Genomic DNA, 22457 nt, shown 5'->3' on the forward strand with positions numbered 1-22457 from the left:
GAATTAGTCTCCAGTGTAAATATTGTATGTTTTATGTTGATTTTAACGATTGTTTTTACTGTAATTGATGTTTTTATTGGTTAACTGTTTTATTGCTGTGTTTTGATATTTGATTGTTTTATCGGGCAAGGCCCCATGTAAGCCGCCCCAAGTCCCTTCGGGGAGATGGGGCGTGGTATAAAAATAAAGTTGTTGTTATTATTATTATTATTATTATTATTATTATTATTATTATTATTATTCTCATACAGAAGATGTTACAGAAATGTTGGAATTCTCTCCAAGACAATTCTACAGACCACAAACATTACTGTCTGATCCCAGACTATGTATTTATTATATATGATATTTATAATAAATAATAAATATTAATATATGTATTTATTATAACAAAAATCGAATGCTTGCCATTGTATGTTGGAATCCGCCCTGAGTCCCCTTGAAGACATAGGGCGGAGTACAAATTAAGTTTTATTATTATATTATTATAATAAAATTATTTATTAATATTATTATTTAAATTCCTAATCTCGTTGGTATATCCATCACCAAGCATTTCCACCTTAAAAATGACATGGAGAGAAGAAATAATTAACTATTTACACTGCTCTGTTTACCAAAGCCACTAAATAATAGAAAGGCAAAATAATTTTGATAAAAGGGTTTATTTATTTATTTCAAATAAAGCAGCACAGGTAGCAAAACAATACCAATCCCATCTCTGGTAGAGTTGCAAGTAATGTATTAAAATATATTTCAGGAAGTATTTTTTTCAGTCTGAAAATCTTTTTTTAAAGCCTTATTATTTCAAGTTCAAGAGAGAAAGATCAGTTAGTCGAACATGCAAGTTACCATGATTATAAATGATGCTGATTATTATTATTATTATGATAGATGAGGAAAATAAACAAGTCAAGCTGTTCTCCTCTGCAAAGTTTAGGCTGTTTGTCCATCTAGTCCTAGGTCTTTGGCCACCAACATCGCAGTCACAGGATGCATGGATGCTTTGTATTGTTGGAAAGCACTGACGGCTTGATCACGAGATTTTTCAAATTTAAAGAGATCCCTGCAATAAAATTCCACATAGAGGTTAAACAAAAGTGTAGTTAAGTTTGAAAGTTACTTTCATTCTGTTTAGATTTGCCTTCTGTTATTGTAAGTGTAATGAGTATTACCACTGAAAAAAATTAAAATAATAATAATAAACTATTATAATGGTACATTTATATTACATGTAATATTACCAATAATATTACAATATAGTGTTATAGTACAATATAGTAATATATAATGCTTATATTGTTCTGTACAAATAATATAATATATTGTATGTACATATGACTTGTAAGCCATCCTGAGTCCTCTTCAGGGTTAGAAGGGCGGGATATAAATGTCGCAAATAAATAAATAAAGTACAACCCTTAAAATAAATTAAGAACCTATTCATAGCTAAAATTAGAGCACTTCCTGACTTGATCTTAAAAACCTCCTCCTTAAAAAAACAGGTGTGCTAGCTTGGAACATTTAAGGCAGGGGTCCCCAAACCAAGGCCCGGGGGCCCGATGCGGCCCATCGAAGCTATCTATCCGGCCCCCACGGAACAAGAGCAGAAGGGAGTTGGGCTAAATGACCCAAGGGGTCTCTTCTTCTCTTACAACCCTTTATTATTATTATTATTATTATTATTATTATTATTATTATTATTATTATTAACATTGAGGCTGGGTGGCCATCTGTCAGGGGTGCTTTGGTTGTGCTTTTGGTGCACAAAGGCAAAAGGGGGTTGGGCTAAATGGCCCAAAGGGTCTCTTCCAACCCTCTTCTTTATTGTTGTTGTTATTATTGTTATTATTATTAATTATTATTGCTCGGTGGCCAACTATAGTCCGGCCCTCCAATGGTCCGAAGGATCGTGAACTGGCCCCCTGTTTTAAAAGTTTGGGGACCCCTGATTTAAGGTAATGTTTTTATGCTAGATTAAACATGTCCACAAAATATACTCAATAGAAATATGATTTATTCAGTAATACTGGTCTTACTTAAACAACGGACGAGTAAACTTCATTCTGCCTTGTTCTGTAGCCATCTTTAGAGCAAGAGGAATGGCATCTTCCCATTTGGCTTGAATGCAGAGGCGAAGCCATCTGTAAACCAGAGTCAGAAGTTATCTATATGACATTCACATCACACCGAAGATAAAAAGAATTGAATATTTTGAAAAATCAATTTTCTCAACTATGCTAATTAAGTAAACACAGAGATAAATAACTTGCTTATTTGATCTTGTCTCAAATTACACACATCTCTATGAATACACTGTTTAGGATTTCCAAACAAATCCTGCTGCACTCCCTACTGACAAAAACACAATGAGGCCTGATTCTGGCACTGTTTTCTTAATGACTGTTTATAACCAAGATGAGTGAAAGCATCAGGTCAATGTAATTCCCTCCCTTCAGTCCCCTCTCCCTAAACCAGTTTCCTGCAAGCTACAAAACAGGAAAAAATAGTTTACTGTTTGTTTACTAATCCAAATCTTTAAACTCTAACTTCTAGAGATCAGTGTCAAAATCCCATTTTGCCAAACACAAGAAACAAAAAGGGATTCTCTGTATGAAAACAGTGCCAGAATCAGGCCTCAATGTGACTTTGTCAGTAGGAAGCGCTGCAGGATTTGTTTGAGTCTCTGTATGGAGAGGAAAAGTGGGATATAAATAAACATAATAAATAAATATAAATAAATATGTATGGGCCTGATTTCTCAATCTAAAAATGTTCAAACTGGCTACAGGATCCAAACAATTTTCTGTATATAATTTAAAAAATAAAACCACTGCAGATTAATCAGAAATATTTGTCCAAATATTATACAGGGGCCCATTTATGAAAGCACAAAGATATTAATGTTCACATTAATTTAGTGACTGCAGGTAAAAAAATGTACACACATCCTTACATCTTTTACCGTTGCTTACGCCTATGTACTTCTGTTTTGATTCCTGGTTCCCATAATGCATGCAATATTATATGCATACCTGAATCTAATTTCAGAATTGTTCACAGCATTAAAGTCATAAACATCTTGCATTCGTCGTACGTGACTGACTGGAAGAGAATTCTAAAAGAGGAAAAAATACAATCAAGACAATGGATTTTCAGTCCTAAGTAGCAATAGCAATCTTAAGCACCACATGGAGAGCAAAAATATTACTGCATCTACAGTGCTAGGCTTTTGAAATTATGCAAAGAATTGATTCTAAAGGCAGCTAAACCACATTCAAGCTTTGTTGTCAGAATGGTCCGAACAGTAGCGCAAAATGGAAGTGTCACGTTACAATGCTATATAGGCACAAATTTACATTTAAAAACTACACTTGTTCTTACTTTAGTTTCTAGATGGTTAGATTTGTCACCCAAGAATTAAAATATTACAATGACTGACAACTATCTAGCTTTCCTAACCTAGCATTTTGTTTTGTAAGAGAAGAAGGCAACCAATCTCAACCCTCTGAGCTTAATCTGGCTGCCAAAAGGCCTGGTAGAAGCTCTGCTATCATTTGCAATCTCAGATTGGAAACAATGGCAGCACTATGTAAAGCAGGGGTGTCAAACTCATTTTCACCGAAGGCAACATCAGTCTTATGGTTGGGTGTCTTCAAAAGGCCATTTGCCATTGTGAAACTGTATAAATGTAACTATGTTACCCTGACATTGAAAGCCTGTGTCTCTCTCTGTACAAAAAGGAAATGAGTGATATCTTGCAGAACACAGTCTTTGTATAATGCCAAAGGAAGGGAGTAATTTAGGAGGAGTGATCTATAACATCATCTGGCCTGATAGCTTAATCCCAAGGGGAAATTCACCCATGCTAATACACCTTCTCTAGAAGAGGCACAAGAACAAAAATATTTGTGTTCCAAACTTACTGCCTGCACTTACCTCCAACAGAAGCAATGCAAGGAATTCGATGAGTTGGTGGGAAGATAACTCTTTTATATCAGCTGAACTAAAGCAGGACAGATCACTTTCCGTGGCCTAAAAATAAACAGAATTTAAAGTGATTTGGAAGCAGGCCTTTCAGAAATCCTAGGCAAAGAAGGACAAGGCAGAATGTGTTTCTAAATACTAGCAGATGGACTGAAATTTCAATTGTAAAATTTATCTGCATAAAGTCAGAAGAAAATTAAGATTTTGACCGTGTCTTCTGTTTAAATGTAGGCCCTCTAGATACTGCCAGAGTGGATCTTTCAGCAGTCCTGATCAGCAAATCATTACAGGAGCTACAGTTTACTAACATCAGAGGACTACAATTGCCTGTAAACTAAAGTATTAGGCAACCAGCTTTGTCGCTCCCTCTCATTTAAACTTTATTATCACCTCATAGTTTAGCCAAAAGTCATATAAAAACAGAGTCTAAGGATTATAAGAGCAAACAAACTTTCAACACACACTGCATTTTGCCTCAACTGCATTTTACTAAACTCATATTACATAACTGGACTTTTCTTTTAGATGGGATCCAAGATTATTAATATAAGTTCAGGAGACATCACTTAATTTAGCATTAATTCTTCATCTGATGAGTGATTAATCCATTCTGTGTATTTATCAGACTTTGACGTACCTTGATCCATCTTTGGCTCAAAGAAACGCAAGCATCTGACAATGTTGTATCATACCTGAGGAAGATTTTAAAATATATGATTTGTTTACAGTTTTCTTACTTAGTAACAAGCATTTTGTACCCCACATTGAAATTCTGCCCACCTTCAAACTGCCCAAAGAGCACATCTGGTGTGGGAGAAGTATTATTGTCTTCTGAAGTATTGATACCAGACTGATTATTGTGAAGCCTATAAACTGTACCCATTAAAATAAGTATAAAAGGACTTTTTAAAGGTGCACAGATTTATAAACATATTCCCTATTGTTGTTACATTGTTGTTATTGATATGAAACCTAATAGTGATACATCAGATTCAGTGAGCTATCCAAACAAAGGTTGTTGGATACCAACCCTCAGCACTCTCCATCACTGGCGGACTATGGCTGCAAGGACTTACAGTCCAACAAATAATACAAATGAGGAAGACACTAACAAGTTTGCTTCGAAGCTGTCTTTAATGTACAGAAGATGATCACATTCTTACATTGGTTTTACTGGGGGCATGCCAGGGGTGTTCATCCATGCATCCCAGTCAACTGTGTTTAGGAGTTCAACCTAGAGAAAATGAATATTTTTATTTATCCCATATCTTGAGGGTTTGTTGAAGTGTTGTGAACCAAAAATGATGCTTTTAAAGTCATACCAATTTAGGACATTGTGACATAACCAAATAAAATAAAGTCATGGTATAATTGAAAGTGAAACCTGAGCAGCCCCCTAATTTCAAGAAACCCCCTACAGTATTCAGTAAATTATTACCATTATTGCATTACCCTTTCAGATCTTACTAACACCATAATGTGTCAATTTCCTATTGGGACATTTCCTTTCCCAAACAAAAGTTCTTGTGAGGCCCATTATTTTACTGATGCTGCATACAACAGAGATTTTACATCTTTAGAATAATGTCAGGAGACATAAAACATTTTGCCTGACTTGCATTTTTATAAAAGTACTAATGCTCAACAAATATTTGTTCCTTTGAAGAATGCATCTTTCTGGCTAACTCTCAATGGAGGAATGTCAGGTACCAACACACATTTCTACAAAGCTACAGTTTAACCAAATTTTTAGTATCTTGAAAATATGGGATTATGAAATGTTTGGTGGAAAAAAATATTATCTCTAGAACAATGTACTGTTAATCCCTTAGGCTGTTTAGTGGGAAAGCAAATTACTTTGCAAAGTCCCATGCATCATTTCCCAGTATCACTACATAAGATAACAGTCTCTGAAACAAGTCCTGAGTTAGAAGAAAGATTACCTGACTAGAAAGACTACTGGAAATGGTATCCTTTTTGTAATTTTCTTTCTAAACAAGTATTTTGCTTTAATAAAAAAATTGAACTGTAAGAGAAGCACCTAACCTTGTCCTTAAAATAGGAGTATAGGCAATTCTTCCAATCCTCAGTCATTACACTCTTATATGAAAACTGCTGTATGTATCTCCTCAAAAAGCCAATGAATACATCTGTGAACATATAAAATCTTATTAACCAGACAGAAAATACCATGACGCAAAAAGCCACATGCATTTAAAAGGAGCTTAGTACCTGGCCCACCGAGAAGCTGCTCGAGGTAAAATAGCAAAGCGAATCCTTTCTCATAAGGAACAGAGGAATAAGCAACATCAGGGTTTACCTCCTTTAGACTAGGAATCAGGTTAGTTAAAGGGTTTGTGCTTCCAAGAGTATTTATCTAAAAGGGAGACACATTTATGAAAAATGAAATAAACGAAGTGATAATGGTGGGCAAAGGAAAAAAACAGTACATAGGTACAACCTCCATCACTAGATAAGATTAATCACGCCAGATAGTCAAACATTGCATAATCATCCCATTATCTATTAATATTTACATGTTCTAAGGCACATGTGTTAAACTGTGGGCCTGTGGGCCAAATCCAACTTGACATGTCATTTTATGTGCCCTCCAGATGCTGGACAGACATCATAATTAGAGCTGATGGGAGTTGTGATACAGTAACATCTGGAATGTTGCAGCTTGTTCTCAGGAGTAGTTGGGAGTGTGGGGGTTGAATTTAATATACAAAATGATGTTATGTGTGTCTTTAAAATAGTTTTTAACCTTTCCCCAACCTCAGAGCCACAAGAGCTGTTGGGTTGCAATTCCCATTATCCCCAATCCACACGGAAGATAATCAAAAGTGAGTGGGAGTTATCATTCAATAATATATGAGGATCCAAACTGGATAAAAACTAAACATCACCGATCACTATGTAAAAACATTATAGTTGATCCTCTATTAACAGATTCTCTATATGGATTTAACTGCACTTTGAAGACAACTATCAGGCTGATGAAAATGAGTTTGACGCAAGAGTTGGGAAACTCTGGCCCCAACTATTGTTCGTCTACCACTTCATTAGTCCCATCCAGCATAGTCAATAGTTAGGGAATGATGGAAGTGCAGTCAAATAATACAAGATTACAGGTTTTCCAACTCCAATTGAATAATAAACATGTACTTCAATCCAAATAGTTTTGTTCATCTATAATATTATTTTAAAGGCTCAATATGATGCTAGCTTAAAATCTAAGCCCTTCCTTAAATTAACTAGAAGCACTCACTGTATTCTGTAATTCTCTCCAGCCCCCCAAAGCATGGAAATTCCTGAACTGCTCTCCAAAGAGGCGGCCACCAATCCTGCGCTCCAGGTAAACTGTGTGCCCCTCATTTAGCCTGAAAAAACAATCACATGTTTCCTTATTTCTAAATGCAGTAAACTCTAGTTGAAATATACAACTTTAAAACACACTTTAATTTTACCTACCAAAAATGTTCCCAAGTTTTGTTTGTTACCAGATTCCCTGTCCAGCTGTGAGAAATTTCATGTGCAATAACCTGAAATGCACAAAAGTGTCACAAGTATACTCTTATCTCTTTTGGTCACTAACACCTGAGTTACCATCCAATTGTATTTTTCATTCCTGTAGTAATCAAATAAGTGATCAGATCTGCCAATTTGTTAGAAGAGGAGCCTAACATTTTAGAAACATAAATATTTCAGTAGTACAAGCAGTCCCCAAGTTACAAACATATATAGTAGTTTTGGATAGCATAGGGAAAGGTTAACAACCTTGTAGTGTTTGTTTTTCTGTCTGTGTCCCTCTTCATAAGATTTCATCTAATTTTCTGTCCCTGTGACAATTGGATTTTGTTGTGGAAACAAGGATTGGTGATAAAGCTACATTGGAGGCACCTTCCCCATTGTAGATCTTTCAGGAGTGAATTACCCTTTCAATGGGGTAGATTTCTCTCACTTCCTGTTGTCTCACCCCTGTTCTTAACTATAAGTCATTTGGAAGTCAGATGTTTGTAACTCAGGGACTGTCTGTAATTGCAAAAAACGGCAGGCAGTAACTTAAAAATGAGAATCTACTTTATAAGTCTCCCGATATAACCTTAGGAGCCCCTGGTGGCACAGTGGAATAAATTGCTGAGCTACTGAATTTGCTGACCAAAAGGTCAGCAATTAGTATCCGGGGAGCGGAGTGAGCTTCCGCTGTCAGCTCCAGCTTCTGCCAACCTAGCAGTTCGAAAATATGTAAATCTGAGTAGATCAATAGGTACCGCTCTGGTGGGAAGGTAATGGCGTCACATGCAATCATGCCGGCCACATGACCTTGGAGGTGTCTACGGATAATGCCGGCTGTTCGGCTTAGAAATGGAGATGAGCGCCAACACCCAGAGGCAGACACGACTAGACTTATTATGATTGCAAACCCAGACTATACACTACATCTCTAGCTAATTTTGCTTTGATTAAAAAATAACACTTCAGGACAGAACAAGTGTCTAGCAAGTAAAGTATTATTTTCTCTAAACACAAGGATTATTTTCTATCTAGGAGTGAATGCAGAGTTGCTATGATCCTATAAATTGGATGCTCCCATGAGCAGAGGTAAGGAGAATCATTATTTATCTATTTTAGGTCCCTTAACCACTGAAAAGTGCTCTGAAACAGTTTGGGAGATGACACTTGCACAATGGAGAAGAAACAATTAAATATTCTTCCACCTTTTCCAGAAAAGGGAGCACACATTTTAGAAAGGATAAAACTTAATCTAATTTCTGTGAAAGAAAAAAAGCCCTCCCTCTATTGACAACAACTTGTCTGGAACCAACCCACTCAAATGAATCCAAGTTTTGCATATCAGGATGCCTTGTAATGTTTTACATTGCAGTTAGAAACTGGCATTTTGTTCAGTAATTACAATGTAGTAAGCCCAATTTATAAGATCAAAATTACCCAAATTCACTATTGCAATAACTAACATGCCTACAGTCACACTACCTCTGTAACAGAAAACATATTTAGTTTCTTGAATTAATTCTCAAATTAGTACAAAAACAGTCTGATGATGCACAGTATATATATTTTTACTTACACCAGATAATGATCTGTCACCAGCCTAAAAGAGAAAGATATCAATACATTACTTCCTAAAGGTTACTCCAGTCAAATTGCATGCAATACCATTTTCTAGTTTTGGCAAAAATAATGGCAGTGAATGTGTATTGAACAAGATACAGTCATATGTATTTGAAGTGATGTTCCAAAAAGGAGTATATATTTTATAATGAATGAAATAGAAGTACTTACCAACAATGTTGGCGTCACAAAGGTGAGGCAGGGGTTTTCCATTCCTCCATATGGAAACGATGGTGGCAAAACGAGCAAGTCATACTGACCCCACACATAAGGGCCCGCCAAGTCTTCTGCTATTTTCAGCATGGCTTCAGTCTGAAACAAAAGAGCTGCAGATTGTAACATTCAAAACTGGCATAATCTCACAAGATACACAAATTGCCAGGGACAAAGTGATGTCTGCCTTAGACTGGTTTTCAAGGAGAAAACTTCAGTGTGGCTGAAGAAATGAGTATCTTTTAATATAGCTTCTCTAGATGGTTTGTCTCCAGCCACAATTCAAAGTGCTGGTCATGATTCTATGGTCATGACCTATAAGGCTTAGATCCAGGCTATGTCCTATCTCCCTATACAAATCTGTTAAAGTCTTTTTAAGATATACAGGGAAATGCATTTTTGCCGTATTGCCATTGTCACAGGTTTACTTGATAAAGACAGGAGAGAGAACTTTCCCAGCAGCTGTTTCAACCTTTGGAATTCCCAGGAATTTACTGGAATGTGTGATTTATTACTTTTTCAGTTATTATTGTTGGGTTTTAACAGATGCATTTTATCATCCACACTGTTCTGCTTTGGGAAGAAGGTGGCATGTAAACAAAATAAATAACATAAATTAAAATAAGATATGCAAAACCCAGAATAATCACAGAATAATCACCAACCTCTGCAAATTCATAAGCTGATTTATCCACCAGTTCTTTCTCAGCCCATACCAAAGTCCTGGGTCCAATCTTTCTGAAGAACAAAAAAATAGAATGGTGACTCCAATATTTCTGGTGCTTGCCTTCTTAAAATCGTAAATCAGCAATTTGGAAAGAGTTAACAGTAGCTGAGAAAGGGAATAGCTGTTAAGAAGAATTATTTAACACTCTTTGAGTGAATAGAACAATAAAATGCATTCCCTAAACACAGTTCACCCCATTACTTGCCATATTGCAAGCAAATTTTCTCATCAACTTCCATCATGGTTTTCTCTGCACTCATCTTAATTATGCTCTGCCTTCAAATGTAATCCAATTAAGAAACATAAATGAATGCAAAGACACATTCTCCAAACAGGGTTCATGTGCTGTTCTATTCTCTCTGCAATGAACTACATTCCTTTGTAGCAGATTTAGGGTGCATCTACACTATAGAATTACTGCGGTTTGACATCATATTTACAGTACTCCCATTTTTCAATGCTGTGGAATCATAGGAGCTGCAGTCCTTTAGCTGTCTCTGCCAAAGGATGCTGGTGTCTCATCTAATTGCAAACCCTGGGATTCCATAGCGTTGAATCAGGGCAGTTAAAGTGGTGTCAAACTGCATTAATTTTAGTGTAGATAAACTCATTGCTACATTCTGCACCACAGCGGCCAAAAGAGAAAATGTATCTAATTCTTTAAAATTGTTACCAAATTTGTCACCAAAACTGGCTAGAGACTATAGCTGTCTTAAACAGCAAGTTTAAAATTAAGCACTGTTTGCCATGTTGCAGAAACTTGCAAGCTCGGCTTAATGAAAAGTACAAATGAAACTTCCTGAATTTTTCATTACCACACCAGAGAAGGGGAAGTGTGCAAATCCCCACCAACGGTCTATTTATATCATATTACAACAGTTAGCACAGCTTCTAAAAAGAGCCAATTCAGTGTAAGAAAGCTCACCTGCTTTCCAATGCACCAACAACCAGAGCAATCAGATAGCAGGGTATTGGAACCTAGAAATAGAAAATAAATTATTTAACATGTAATCATTACAATATGCTACAAGTCACATATTTCATATTCATAAGGTTATTTCCTCAAGCCAAAACCATCCCATACTTTTCAGATAACTGAAATATATACCACAGTGGGCAGAAAAAAGACTCTTACATCTTGAATGAAGCGGTATATCTTCCTAGAGCTGTCTTCCGGATCAGGCATGTCTCCATCTCTCTTAGCACTCATAAGAGCCACCAGTTCATTTGGAACAGATATCTAATAAGTACAAAAATGTCAATAGTTTCTATTTAATAAATTAACTATTTTCTAAGTCACATATAGTTATAACTTAGAATACCAGTTCTACAGATAAATTTCAGACAAATTTCAAAGTTCAACTTTTCTGAAAATGATTGGATTATTGTTTCTCAACTTGTGAGTCACCAGATATTTTGGCCTTAAACTCCCAGAAATCCTAGCTAGTAAACTAGCTGGGATTTCTGGGAGTGGTAGGCCAAAACATCTGGTGACCCAGTTTGAGAACCACTGGTTTAGATTGATAACTTCTGCCACACTTGCAGCTTTGTCTTCTGTTTCTCTACTATATCTCAGTATCTTCTTCAAAAACCTCTCACCATTTTTCCATGAATACCAAACTCTAAATATTTAGGAATTTATACTCCTAATGACAGACAGACATCACTAATAGCCCTTCACAGATTTCAGAGTTCCTCATATTGAATGAAGTAAACAAGACAATTTCAGGAAGAATGTTTATATGGGTAGGATGTACTATATCGTAGTAGCCACAAACTTCCAGTGTCAAAATGCTGGCTCAGCTCTGTTAGTGATACCATGGCATTATTACTTCCACATTCTAAGTGTAGAAATTGCTTGCCCATCACCTCTTAGTTCCTCTTTAGTAATTTTAAAACAATTGCCACAACTACATTTTCTTCTAATTGTGTATTTAATTATCAGCAGTAATATTGCTGCAAAATAGACTACTTTATAACATAAAACTAATCTTATGTCCCACATATAAAATCTGATGCAGAGTTATACCCCAGATTTGTAATTGATAGATTTTAAAACTCGTTTTACACGAAGGTTTAATACAATGGCAACTTCACATAAGAATGGGGCTGGATGTACCCAGCCATATAATACAGCTTCAGAAGGCAGATTAACTGCATTGAACTGGATTATATGGCAGTGTAGACTCATACAATCAAGTTCAATGCAATTAATCTGCATTCTGAAGCTGCCTTATATGGCAGGTTGGATCTGGCCTTTATTGATGCTGTTACAGTGAAGTAATATGCTACTCAAGTCTGATGATTTTTATGGAATTGAACTTACCATCAATAAATTGCACTCTATCAACATTTCAGAGGCCATGTTCTCTAAAAGGCGATATTTAAATTTATTTAAATTAAAAAAACATTTAAAATAAATTACATTAAATAAATAAATGGCTCAACTGCTCTAAGTTCTTTTAGAATATGGAAACCTTAGTGAGAACAAACACAATTTTAAGGAGTGTTTTTCACCTAGATAGTTTCACTTTCTTTGGGTGGAGACAGATTTTTGTCTTTTGTAGTGTTGGAAATGACCACCTTCAAGCCTTCTCTAGTAATATTTATCTATGATTCTGTCACTTACTGTTTCCTTATGTATGTTCTGGTATGCAGCTTCCTTTACTTTATGGTTTCTAAGAAGTTAATCTATGGTTTCTGAGCAGACCACATGCTCTCTCTCTCTCTCTCTCCTTTTGAGTATGTGACCTGTTGGTAGCTGTTCTGTTGTAAGAGATGTCCTGGCCAGATGGCACAGAGAACTATCTTAAACATATCTGAAACTGGACTGATAGTTTTATACCTGTGTATGCTGGACACATGAAGGTTGTGAGTAAACCAAATATGTTGTTTTTATCAAAGTCTACTTCATTTTTGTCTCTTGAGTGCATGATATAAAACAAGTTGTTTTATGGGAGAGTATATATATATTTGGCAACTGAAAAGCACTTCTGAAGCACTGCTGTTTCTTTATACATTGGTAAAATCTGTTTTTCTAACAGATCAGAGATAACTGGTTATTCAATCTAACAAACTGAAACCATTGCCAAGCATAACATCATCTGGTTGTATACTACAAGAGAAGATTCTACTCTAAAAGGTTTTTGGCTCTTCTCTGAAAAGTCACGCTTTCTAAAAAAGTTATGTTCTCCAAATGATGTTTTTCCAAAAGGTTATGAATCATGTTTTCCAATATGTACTCTGTAGTATTTGTTCTAGGCCCTAGGGAGTTCTCTGAAGACAAAGATCAGCCACTTTATTCTCTTAAGAATTCTATATCATGACTTCTGATGTGTTTTGACAATGAAAGTAAATGACACTGCTTTGCAAATGCATTTTGATATTTAAACTAAGTAACTCATTTTCAGAGTTTAGGGTAGTATTTTCCCTAATATTAATTACAAATTTCTAAAGATCATTTTATGTAGTATCAAAAAAAATTCAGTGTGATCACTGATTATTTTTCAGATTCAGCAGGATAAAACAACTAAACAGAACTTCCGCAAATTTTTGTGTCCCAGAACTTACAAAGGGAGGAACACAATTCAGTGCCTTCCAAGACTAGCAGATTTCAATTAAATTTTCCGTTTTCTGCACATGCTAGTTCAATCTTGGCAGCAGTTTGTAAGATATCAACACTCTCAAGGGTATGAAGCCTGTGGTTTTACCTACCTCTGCATAGTATGTTAACTTCACAGAAGGGGTGTCCTGGCAAGGAAGAATAGCCCTACAGTGAGTAGCCTGAAAAAGAAAGTAATAAAGGTGCTATTTTTATAGACAGTTGTTACAATATACTGTAGGAAACAAAGTGGCTTCCAACACTACAGTGGTTTCTTTTGTACTATCATACCACCATCAAAAGCAAAAGACAAGATATCCAGCTACAAATCAATCAGTTTCATATGCCTGACCATATTACATTTACATATTTATCATGTAACTGTCCAAAGGCCTCAGATTCCAAGTTTGGAAAGCAATTATTTCCTGTTTTGGGGCTTAGTCTTCTGTTACTTTTAGTTCTCTGGTTCACACAATGTTTTCATCAATAATATGATCATTTCATTTGGAATACAGAACACAGTGATCACAGCCTGGAAAATTTATTTTTGGACTACAACGGCAATTATCTCCCCCTTTTCCCCGCCAGCATAATTCCTGACCATGCTGGATTCTGGGATTTGTAGTCTAAAAGGAACCTTTTCCAAGTTCTGAACACTTCAGAGTATCATGCAATCTCTTCTATAGTATCAAATTATGTACTGTACATGCAACCCCCCGTTCTAATTAGGTGAGGCCTTTATCCACAGGCAACACATTCACTATGTGTTGGGATATTATTCTGCAGTAACAGATGCATATACTGAAATAAAAGGACATTCAGAGCCTTTTCAGTTTGCTAAGCTGCACTGTAGGAGCCCATGTGTACATACTCGATACAACCTATAGCAGATTTTGGGTTGGAGGAACTTCAGATGTCAGGGCATAATTCATCTCATGGGTAACGCTAAAATGAAGATACTGTACACAGCAGAGGAGGGCAACATATCACGTTGCTCACCTGACATTGACTGAAGAGGAAGGGATGCCTCTTTCCTGATGTCTGCTCTGGAGTAAACCACTGAAGTGCTGAAGATCTTGGAGCGGATTCAAAAGCGATCTCTATGACAACATCTTGTCCTCTGCAAATACGTTAATAATTGTTATATGTTGTAACAATAAATCATCATCATCAACAACAAATGAAATATGTTTGCTACATTGATCCAGAAATGTTGCTATCAACACAATTTTATAACTGCGAATTTAGGTTTACTGTAGCAGCATATTTGTACAAAAAGGTAATACCTAAATAATCAATCCTGATAATGAAGAGTATACAGGGGAAGGGAAGACAATTCTTAATTGTTTTATCTTGTCTTGTAGCAGGGCTTTGAGCCCTGTCTTGGGTGTTTTGAAGCAGTGTAAATAAAGATGAAGAAAAGGAGGAAACAATAGCAGGACAAAAGTTTATTTATGACAAAATACAACATTTTGTTGTCTGAGATGAGACTGAGAAGTAGAAGTTCTACCGGTCATGTTAATCTGAATTTGTAAAGGAAGCAACAAGCCAGAAACAGAGTAAAGAAGTCACAGTAAAAATACAATTTCCAGTCTAATAAGCTCAGTGGTTAGCGGAAACTAAGCAAAAATAGACAGCATGTATGCAGCAATAGGCAGTTTGTTCATAGTAAGTCCGTTCTCCCAATCTTGTTCCACCTTTTCATAACATATAGCTACTTCCTCACATTTTTGGGATAAATGCTGTAAAAATATTCTGCACGCATCCAATCAATTTCAGGTTTCTTAATTAATTGTGCTATATATGAAACTGATGAGATGACAGTGAGTGATTATTATAATTAAAAATATAGAAACAAACCAGTTAGCATTAGGGGTATAGGCTATAGCTAACAGGACAGGTTAAAAATGCAACTAACATAACATATAAGCATGCAAGTCAAAAATCATTGAACAAACATGCCTCCTAAAACAAACCTACCCCATTAACAGGAGTTCTCAGAATATGAAGATGACTAAATAAACACACACTTACTTTCCAAGAACAAAAGGCAGGGTGATTTCCAGTGGTGCTCCTTTGAAGGAATGGGGTTGTCCAAGAGCAAATTTTGCCTCCTGCCTATTGACAAGAACACTATGGATTGTGAGATCCTTTGTGTCCAAAACCTGTCAAGACATTTTAAAAGAAGAGTAAACAGAAAAATCAAAACAATTTAATATGCATTGTGTATGAGTTCTACTATATTCTGATATTTTAAAAGCCAAAGATATAAACATAGAAGACTTTTTAAAAATCCAAGGCTATTATAAAGATTTTCACCATACCATCACCATACAAAATCAGCATGCCATGTTGGGTGAGTGATATGCTTCATTATATTTTCCTTCACAGTTATGTATTTTTGTAACATCACGTCAGGCACTAGTTTCTTGCTAAGCATATTTTGTATAATGTTGGATTTCTATACCGATATACTGTCAAAAATCAATTTTGACCAGTTTTCAACATCTGATTTCAAAAAGTAGGTGCCTACCACACCCAAGCCCCCCCCCTTTTTTTTTTAACTTTTTAAACATTCAGCTCATTCCATAATTTACTGTATCTCCTGATACTGACAAAGAACAGAACTTAACATTATTCCAAAGCACTTCAGCTAAACTGCTGGTGAAACAAGATGACTCTTGAGAATTTTTCTGGCCTAAAGGCAAAACATTTTTGTGGCAAGGGAACTGATTTCTAGTAGAACTAGTTTATAATCACAAGCTTGTATACACAAGGACTGCATTTGGTAAAACTTTAAGCATCTGTATTGTGTATACCATTTTTCAAGGGCTTCATGCAATCATTATGGAATCTGTCCCAGAAACTGACAGGACATGAGACTGGAATTCAAGCACAGATTCTACTCATAGAGAAACTTGGACCCCTATCTTTGTTTACAGTTTTGAGCAGCCTTCCCAATTGCAGTTTTCATTGTCCCAGGGTGCGTGTACACTGTAGAATCATAGAATCATAGAGTTGGAAGAGACCTCACGGGCCATCCAGTCCAACCCCCTGCAAGAATCAGGAAAATCTCATTCAAATCACCCCTGACAGATGGCCATCCAGCCTCTGCTTAAAAGCCTCCAAAGAAGGAGCCTCTACCATAGTCCGGGGCAGAGAGCTCCACTGCCAAACAGCTCTCACAGTCAGTAAGTTCTTCCTGATGTTCAGGTGGAATCTCCTTTCCTATAGTTTGAAGCCATTGTTCCGCGTCCTAGTCTCCAGGGCAGCAGAAAACAAGCTTGCTCCCTTCTCCCTATGACTTCCCCTCACATATTTGTATATGGCTATCATGTCTCCTCTCGGCCTTCTCTTCTGCAGGCTCATAGGGTTTGTTCTCCAGACCCTTGATCATTTTAGTCGCCTTCCTCTGGACACTTCCCAGCTTGTCAACATCTCCCTTCAACTGTGGTGCCCAGAATTGGACACAGTATTCCAGGTGTGGTCTGACCAAGGCAGAGTAGAGGGGGAGCATGACTTCCCTGGATCTAGACGCTATACCTCTAATTAATGCAGGCCAGAATCCCATTGGCTTTATTCGCCGCCGCATCACATTGTAGGCTCATGTTTAACTTGTTATCCACGAGGACTCCAAGATCTTTTCCACACGTACTGCTGTTGAGCCAGGCATCGTCCCCCATTCTGTATCTTTGCATTTCATTTTTTCTGCCGAAGTGAAGTATTTTGCATTTGTCCCTGTTGAACTTCAATTTGTTAGTTTTGGCCCATCTCTCTAATCTGTTAAGATCGTTTTGGATTCTGCTCCTGTCTTCTGGAGTGTTAGCTATCCCTCCCAGTTTGGTGTCATCTGCAAACTTGATGACCGTGCCTTCTAACTCTTCGTCTAAGTCGTTAATAAGGATGTTGAACAGAACCGGGCCCAGGACGGAACCCTGCGGCACTCCACTTGTGACTTCTTTCCAAGATGAAGAAGATGCATTCGTGAGCACCCTTTGGGTTCATTCGCTTAGCCAATTACAGATCCACCTAACCATAGTTTTGCCTAGCCCACATTTGACTAACTTGTTTGCCAGAAGGTCATGGGGGGACCTTGTCGAAGGCCTTACTGAAATCCAGGTATGCTACATCCACGGCATTCCCTGCATCCACCCAGCTTGTAACTTTATCAAAAAGCTGGGTAGATGCGGGGAATGCCATGGATGTAGCATACCTGGATTTCAGTAAGGCCTTCGACAAGGTCCCCCCATGACCTTCTGGCAAACAAGTTAGTCAAATGTGGGCTAGGCAAAACTACGGTTAGGTGGATCTGTAGAATGAATGCAGTTGGCCATCATTTTATCTGCCATGGTTCAACGCAATGGATTCCTGGGAATTGCAATTTGGTGAGATACTGGCATTATTTGGCAGAGGAGGCTAAAGATATTGTAAAGTTACAATTCCCAGGATTCCATAGTCTTGAGTCATGGCAATGAAAGTGATGTCAAACGGAATTCATAATACAGACTGTAGATGTGTCATGAATACTTATTAAATAAGGGTTCTTTTTATTGAAATTTTCAGTGTGAGAGGGTATAGGTAAAGGTTTTCCCCTGATGTTAAGTCCAGTTGTGACCGACTCTGGGGGTTGGTGCTCATCTCCATTTCTAAGCCGAAGAGCTGGCATTGTCTGTAGACACCTCCAAGGTCATGTGGCCGGCATGACTGCATGGAGCGCCGTTATCTTCCCGCCAGAGCGGTACCTATTGATCTACTCACATTTGCATGTTTTCGAACTGCTAGATTGGCAGGAGCTGGGGCTAACAGTGAGCGCTCATTCTGCTCCCGGGATTTGAACCTGGGACCTTTCGGTCTGCAAGTTCAGCAGCTCAGTGCTTTAACACACTGTGCCACCACTAGGGGCTCGTGAGAGGGTATATCAGAACTTTTACAGAACAACATTTAGATGTATAGATTCTATGTAACTACATTGGATTCACAAACAACCTACAGTTATATTGACTAACAAACAGAAAAACGGGGGTTACATTTTTACTCAGCGTTCACACACATGTACACGCACTCATCCTCGTGTATACATCATCATTTCTCCACTCTTCCATCGTGAAGAATATCTTAGGCCAGACTGCTTCCTTACAAATCTTGCAACGCACAAAACTTCAAAAACACCAAACGCATCCTTTTCCTAAAAACAATGCAAGGATCAGGTCCCTTTTTTCCATACAGCAGAACCTGACTCCCTGCTACACGTATCATGACTCCAGAATTGCATTCCTTTCTCTTCTCTTGAGAAAAGAAGGCAAGTAACCAGACTGTTTTCCATTGCAGAGCTGCCACTCCCAAGGTACATCATCTCTCTCCTTCCCAAGGAGCAGAGAGGCAGGTGAACAGCTCCGCTGTCTATCACAGTTTTTGGATGAATGACAGACATCTTCTATCCTGACTCCATCTCAGTTTCCCGGCAGATGTTGACTCTTCTTGATTGGTGTTGGTAACGCAAGCAGCCTTCCTCCTTAATATAAGGGATTTTGTGAACATTTCCTTAACTTAAAGAACCATTGTCTCTAATGTAAACGGGTTGTTTCCCCCCAAAAGTGTAACAGTTAATCATTGTCACAGTTCTTATCAATGTCAGCAGTTCAGCAACTTTTAATTACAGTTAGTTGTTTTCCAGGCCTTAATCTTCAGAATGGGGTCTCCAAAATTATTAGCTCTCATTCATTCATCTTTCATTCAGTTCATTCATACCCACACATATAAAATCCACATTTATCAAATCTGCACATCATATTAATGTGACATATTCATTTCCAGTCAACATGACCTGCCTTGTTATGTTGTCTGGAAGTCGCAATGCCACCATCAGATTTGGTCTCAGAGCTAACTGTCTTCGATCAAATTCAGATTTTTGTAATTATTCTAACTTTGTAAACCCATTTTTAACCCTAGTTAAGTCCGGTAGGACAAAAATGGGCATCTGGGGCACTCCAAACATTTTGACTAACAACTCCCACCAGCCTCACTCAGCATGAATGGTAAGGGACTATGGAAGCTGTAGCTCCAAACATAGAATCATAGAGTTGGAAGAGACCTCTTGGGCCATCCAGTCTAACCCCCTGCCAAGAAGCAGGAAAATTGCATTTAAAGCACCCTGACTGATGGCTATCCAGCCTCTGCTTGAAAGCCTCCAGAAAAGGAGCCTCCGCCACACTCTGGGGCAGAGAGTTCCACTGCTTAACAGCTCTCACAGTTAGGAAGTTCTTCCTAATGTTCAGGTGAAATCTCCTTTCCTGTAGTTTGAAGCCATTGTTCCATGTCCTAGTCTTCAGGGCAGCAGAAAACAAACTTGCTCCCTCCTCCCTATGACTTCTCCTCAAATATTTATACATGGCCATCATGCCTTCTCTCAGCCTTCTCATCTGGAGGTTCAAAGGTTTCCCACCCTTGCTTTGGGATATTGTTGCTACAAACAAGAGATATGGTTATAGAGAAGCAGCAAAGTACAACTTTCAAGAACCTGAAAAATAACAAAGTCCAAGAATTGTACAATTAATAATTTATTATCATCACCCCTTTAATTGTATTGCACTGTTAATCAACTTTGAGTTCTGGGCACCACCCATTGAATACTCCTCCATATCTCTAGCAGACATCAAAAGAACATATCCATGGTCAAATAGGATCAAGAAAAATTTCTTAATAGATGTTTCAGCAGATCCCTAAGGGATCCTGTACGTTTAATGCTTATGAGGCAGAGGAAATTTCAGCAGCCAACTACATGACATGGCATGACAAGCTACAGCTGCTGCATTTATCTTTTCTTGCTATTGACAACCACCAAGCCAACTTCAACATATAGAAGCCCCATAAATATGAGACTTCCAGGTCACCCTGCTATCAACAGCCCTGCTGAGGTCTTGCAAAGTCAGGGTCTTGTCTTCATGACTGAGTCCACCCAATTATAATGAGGTCTTTCTTCTTTCCCAAGTCTTAGGGTGCATTTAAGCCAGGCACGGGCAAAACTTGGGCTCTCCCTCCAGGTGTTTTGGACTTTAACTCCCACAATTCCTAACAGCCTCAGGTCCTCTCTGCCCGGTCATAGCAAATTTCTACATGGAACACTTTGAAAACAAGCCCTAGAAACAGCACCAAAATAAGCCCACTATATGGTTCAGATTTGTGGGTGACACCTTCACCATTTGGAGCCATGGAGAAGAAGAACTCAACAAGTTCCTGGACCACCTCACCAGCATCCACCCAAAGATCCAATTCACCATGGAAAAAGAAAAAGATGGAAACTGCCATTTCTAGATGTCCTGGTCATCTGCAAACCCAATCAATAATTGGGCCACACAGTTTACAGAAAACCTACACACACTGATAGATGCCTACATAAAAACTACAAACATCACCCAAGTCAAAAAGAAGCACAATTAAAGCCCTGGTGGACCATGCAAAAAGAATCTGCAAACTGAACCACCTAAACTGGGCTCTATAGGCCAATGGAAACTCCACCACAAACATCAGAAAAGCTGCAAGGTCAAGAACAAGCCACAAGAGTAAAGACAAAAATCCACCAAGAGAAAAAGTGTTCTTACCATACATCAAGGGAATCACTGACCGCATAGGAAAGCTGATGAAGAAACACAACCTACAAACTATCTACAGAGCCACCAAGAAAATCCAACAAGTGCTGTGTTCAGCAAAGGACAAGAGGGATCCTCTCTCCTCTGCAGGAGTCTACCGTACACCATGCAGCTGTGGACAAGTCTACATAGGGACCACCAACGCAGCAATGCTCAAACATGAATCAAGGAACATGAAAGGCACTGCAAGCTAGATCAACCAGAGAAGTCTGCCATAGCAGAGCACTTAATGAACCAACCTGGACACAGTATCTTATTTGAAAACATAGAAATGGTGGACCACTCAAACAGCCACCATGTCCGAGGATACAGAGAAGCCATTGAAATCCACAAGCATGTGGACAATTTCAACAGAAATGAGAAAACCATGAAAATGAACAAAATCTGGTACCGGTATTAAAAAAACCCTCTAAAATCAGGACAGTAAATAAGAAACAGGGGAATTCCAGACAAGAAACAATTAGGGGCAGCTAACACCTCCCAACAAATGATTCCTCCTGACAGGAATCAGCCATGCCTTGAAGCTGCAAGGCCATTAAATGCTAATCAAGATGATTGATTACAATATTCACACTTGCCTCCAATAGACAAGAGTTCTTTCTCCCACTCTGGACCTTCCACAGATATATAAACCTCCCTTGTCTAGTTTCCAATAAATCTCACAACCTCTGAAGATGCCTGCCATTGATGTGGGCGAAACGTCAGGAGAGAATGCTTCTGGAACATGGCCATACAACCCGGAAAATACAGCAACCCAGCCTCAGGCCCCTTCCTTTTCCCCCTCAGCCGCTTAAGGAAAGGGCCTAAGGCTGTAGGGAATGGTGGGAGTTGAAGTCCAAAACACTTCAGCAGGGCCCAATTCCTGGTCTAACTGCACTAATTCTATTTTCAGTGGCTGCCCCTTGGGCCCAGGCCATGAGGCTTCTCCGCGGGCCCGCGTTACCAGGGAGCGCAGCTGGTCCGCCTCAGCCCGGGTGGTGAGGGCGACAGTGCCCCGCAGCCTCTGGGCGGTGAAGTCCACCCGGCAGCGGAGGTGGAGGTGGTGCGTGCGGCAGGCGCCCGGGACCGCAAACGAGCTCGGGTCCTCCTCAGCCATGACTTCTCCTCACTCTCGCCGCCCGAGAAGGAGCACGGCGCTAGTGCCCAA

General features: G+C 38.3%; 1 protein-coding gene across 1 annotated transcript; it reads right to left on the reverse strand.

Annotated features, from left to right (window-relative positions):
• Positions 1 to 646: 646 nt before the first annotated feature.
• lta4h (leukotriene A4 hydrolase) lies at positions 647 to 22457 on the reverse strand. The gene is made up of 19 exons (XM_003221063.4): positions 22254 to 22457; positions 15699 to 15829; positions 14664 to 14784; positions 13778 to 13846; positions 11199 to 11303; positions 10989 to 11041; positions 10002 to 10074; positions 9295 to 9435; positions 9080 to 9103; positions 7462 to 7532; positions 7259 to 7370; positions 6220 to 6364; positions 6034 to 6137; positions 5151 to 5221; positions 4625 to 4679; positions 3940 to 4035; positions 3036 to 3118; positions 2040 to 2144; positions 647 to 1066 (listed from the first exon to the last, which is right to left on the reverse strand). The coding sequence occupies exons 1-19, from the start codon at positions 22404 to 22406 to the stop codon at positions 937 to 939; spliced, it is 1842 nt and encodes a 613-aa protein (XP_003221111.2). The 5' UTR covers positions 22407 to 22457; the 3' UTR covers positions 647 to 936.

This window comes from Anolis carolinensis, chromosome 5 (assembly GCF_035594765.1).
Source record: "Anolis carolinensis isolate JA03-04 chromosome 5, rAnoCar3.1.pri, whole genome shotgun sequence".
Classification (NCBI taxonomy): domain Eukaryota; kingdom Metazoa; phylum Chordata; class Lepidosauria; order Squamata; family Dactyloidae; genus Anolis; species Anolis carolinensis.

What these genes read in the sequence shown, in the direction of transcription:
- lta4h (XM_003221063.4), bottom strand. Translation starts at nt 22,406, where the DNA reads ATGGCTGAGGAGGACCCGAGCTCGTTTGCGGTCCCGGGCGCCTGCCGC. An exon ending in AAAACTTGGGAACATTTTTG is followed by an intron (nt 7,371 to 7,461) that starts GTAGGTAAAATT and finishes TTGTTTTTTCAG; the next exon opens with GCTAAATGAGGGGCACACAG. An exon ending in GCAGCTTCTCGGTGGGCCAG is followed by an intron (nt 6,138 to 6,219) that starts GTACTAAGCTCC and finishes ATATGTTCACAG; the next exon opens with ATGTATTCATTGGCTTTTTG.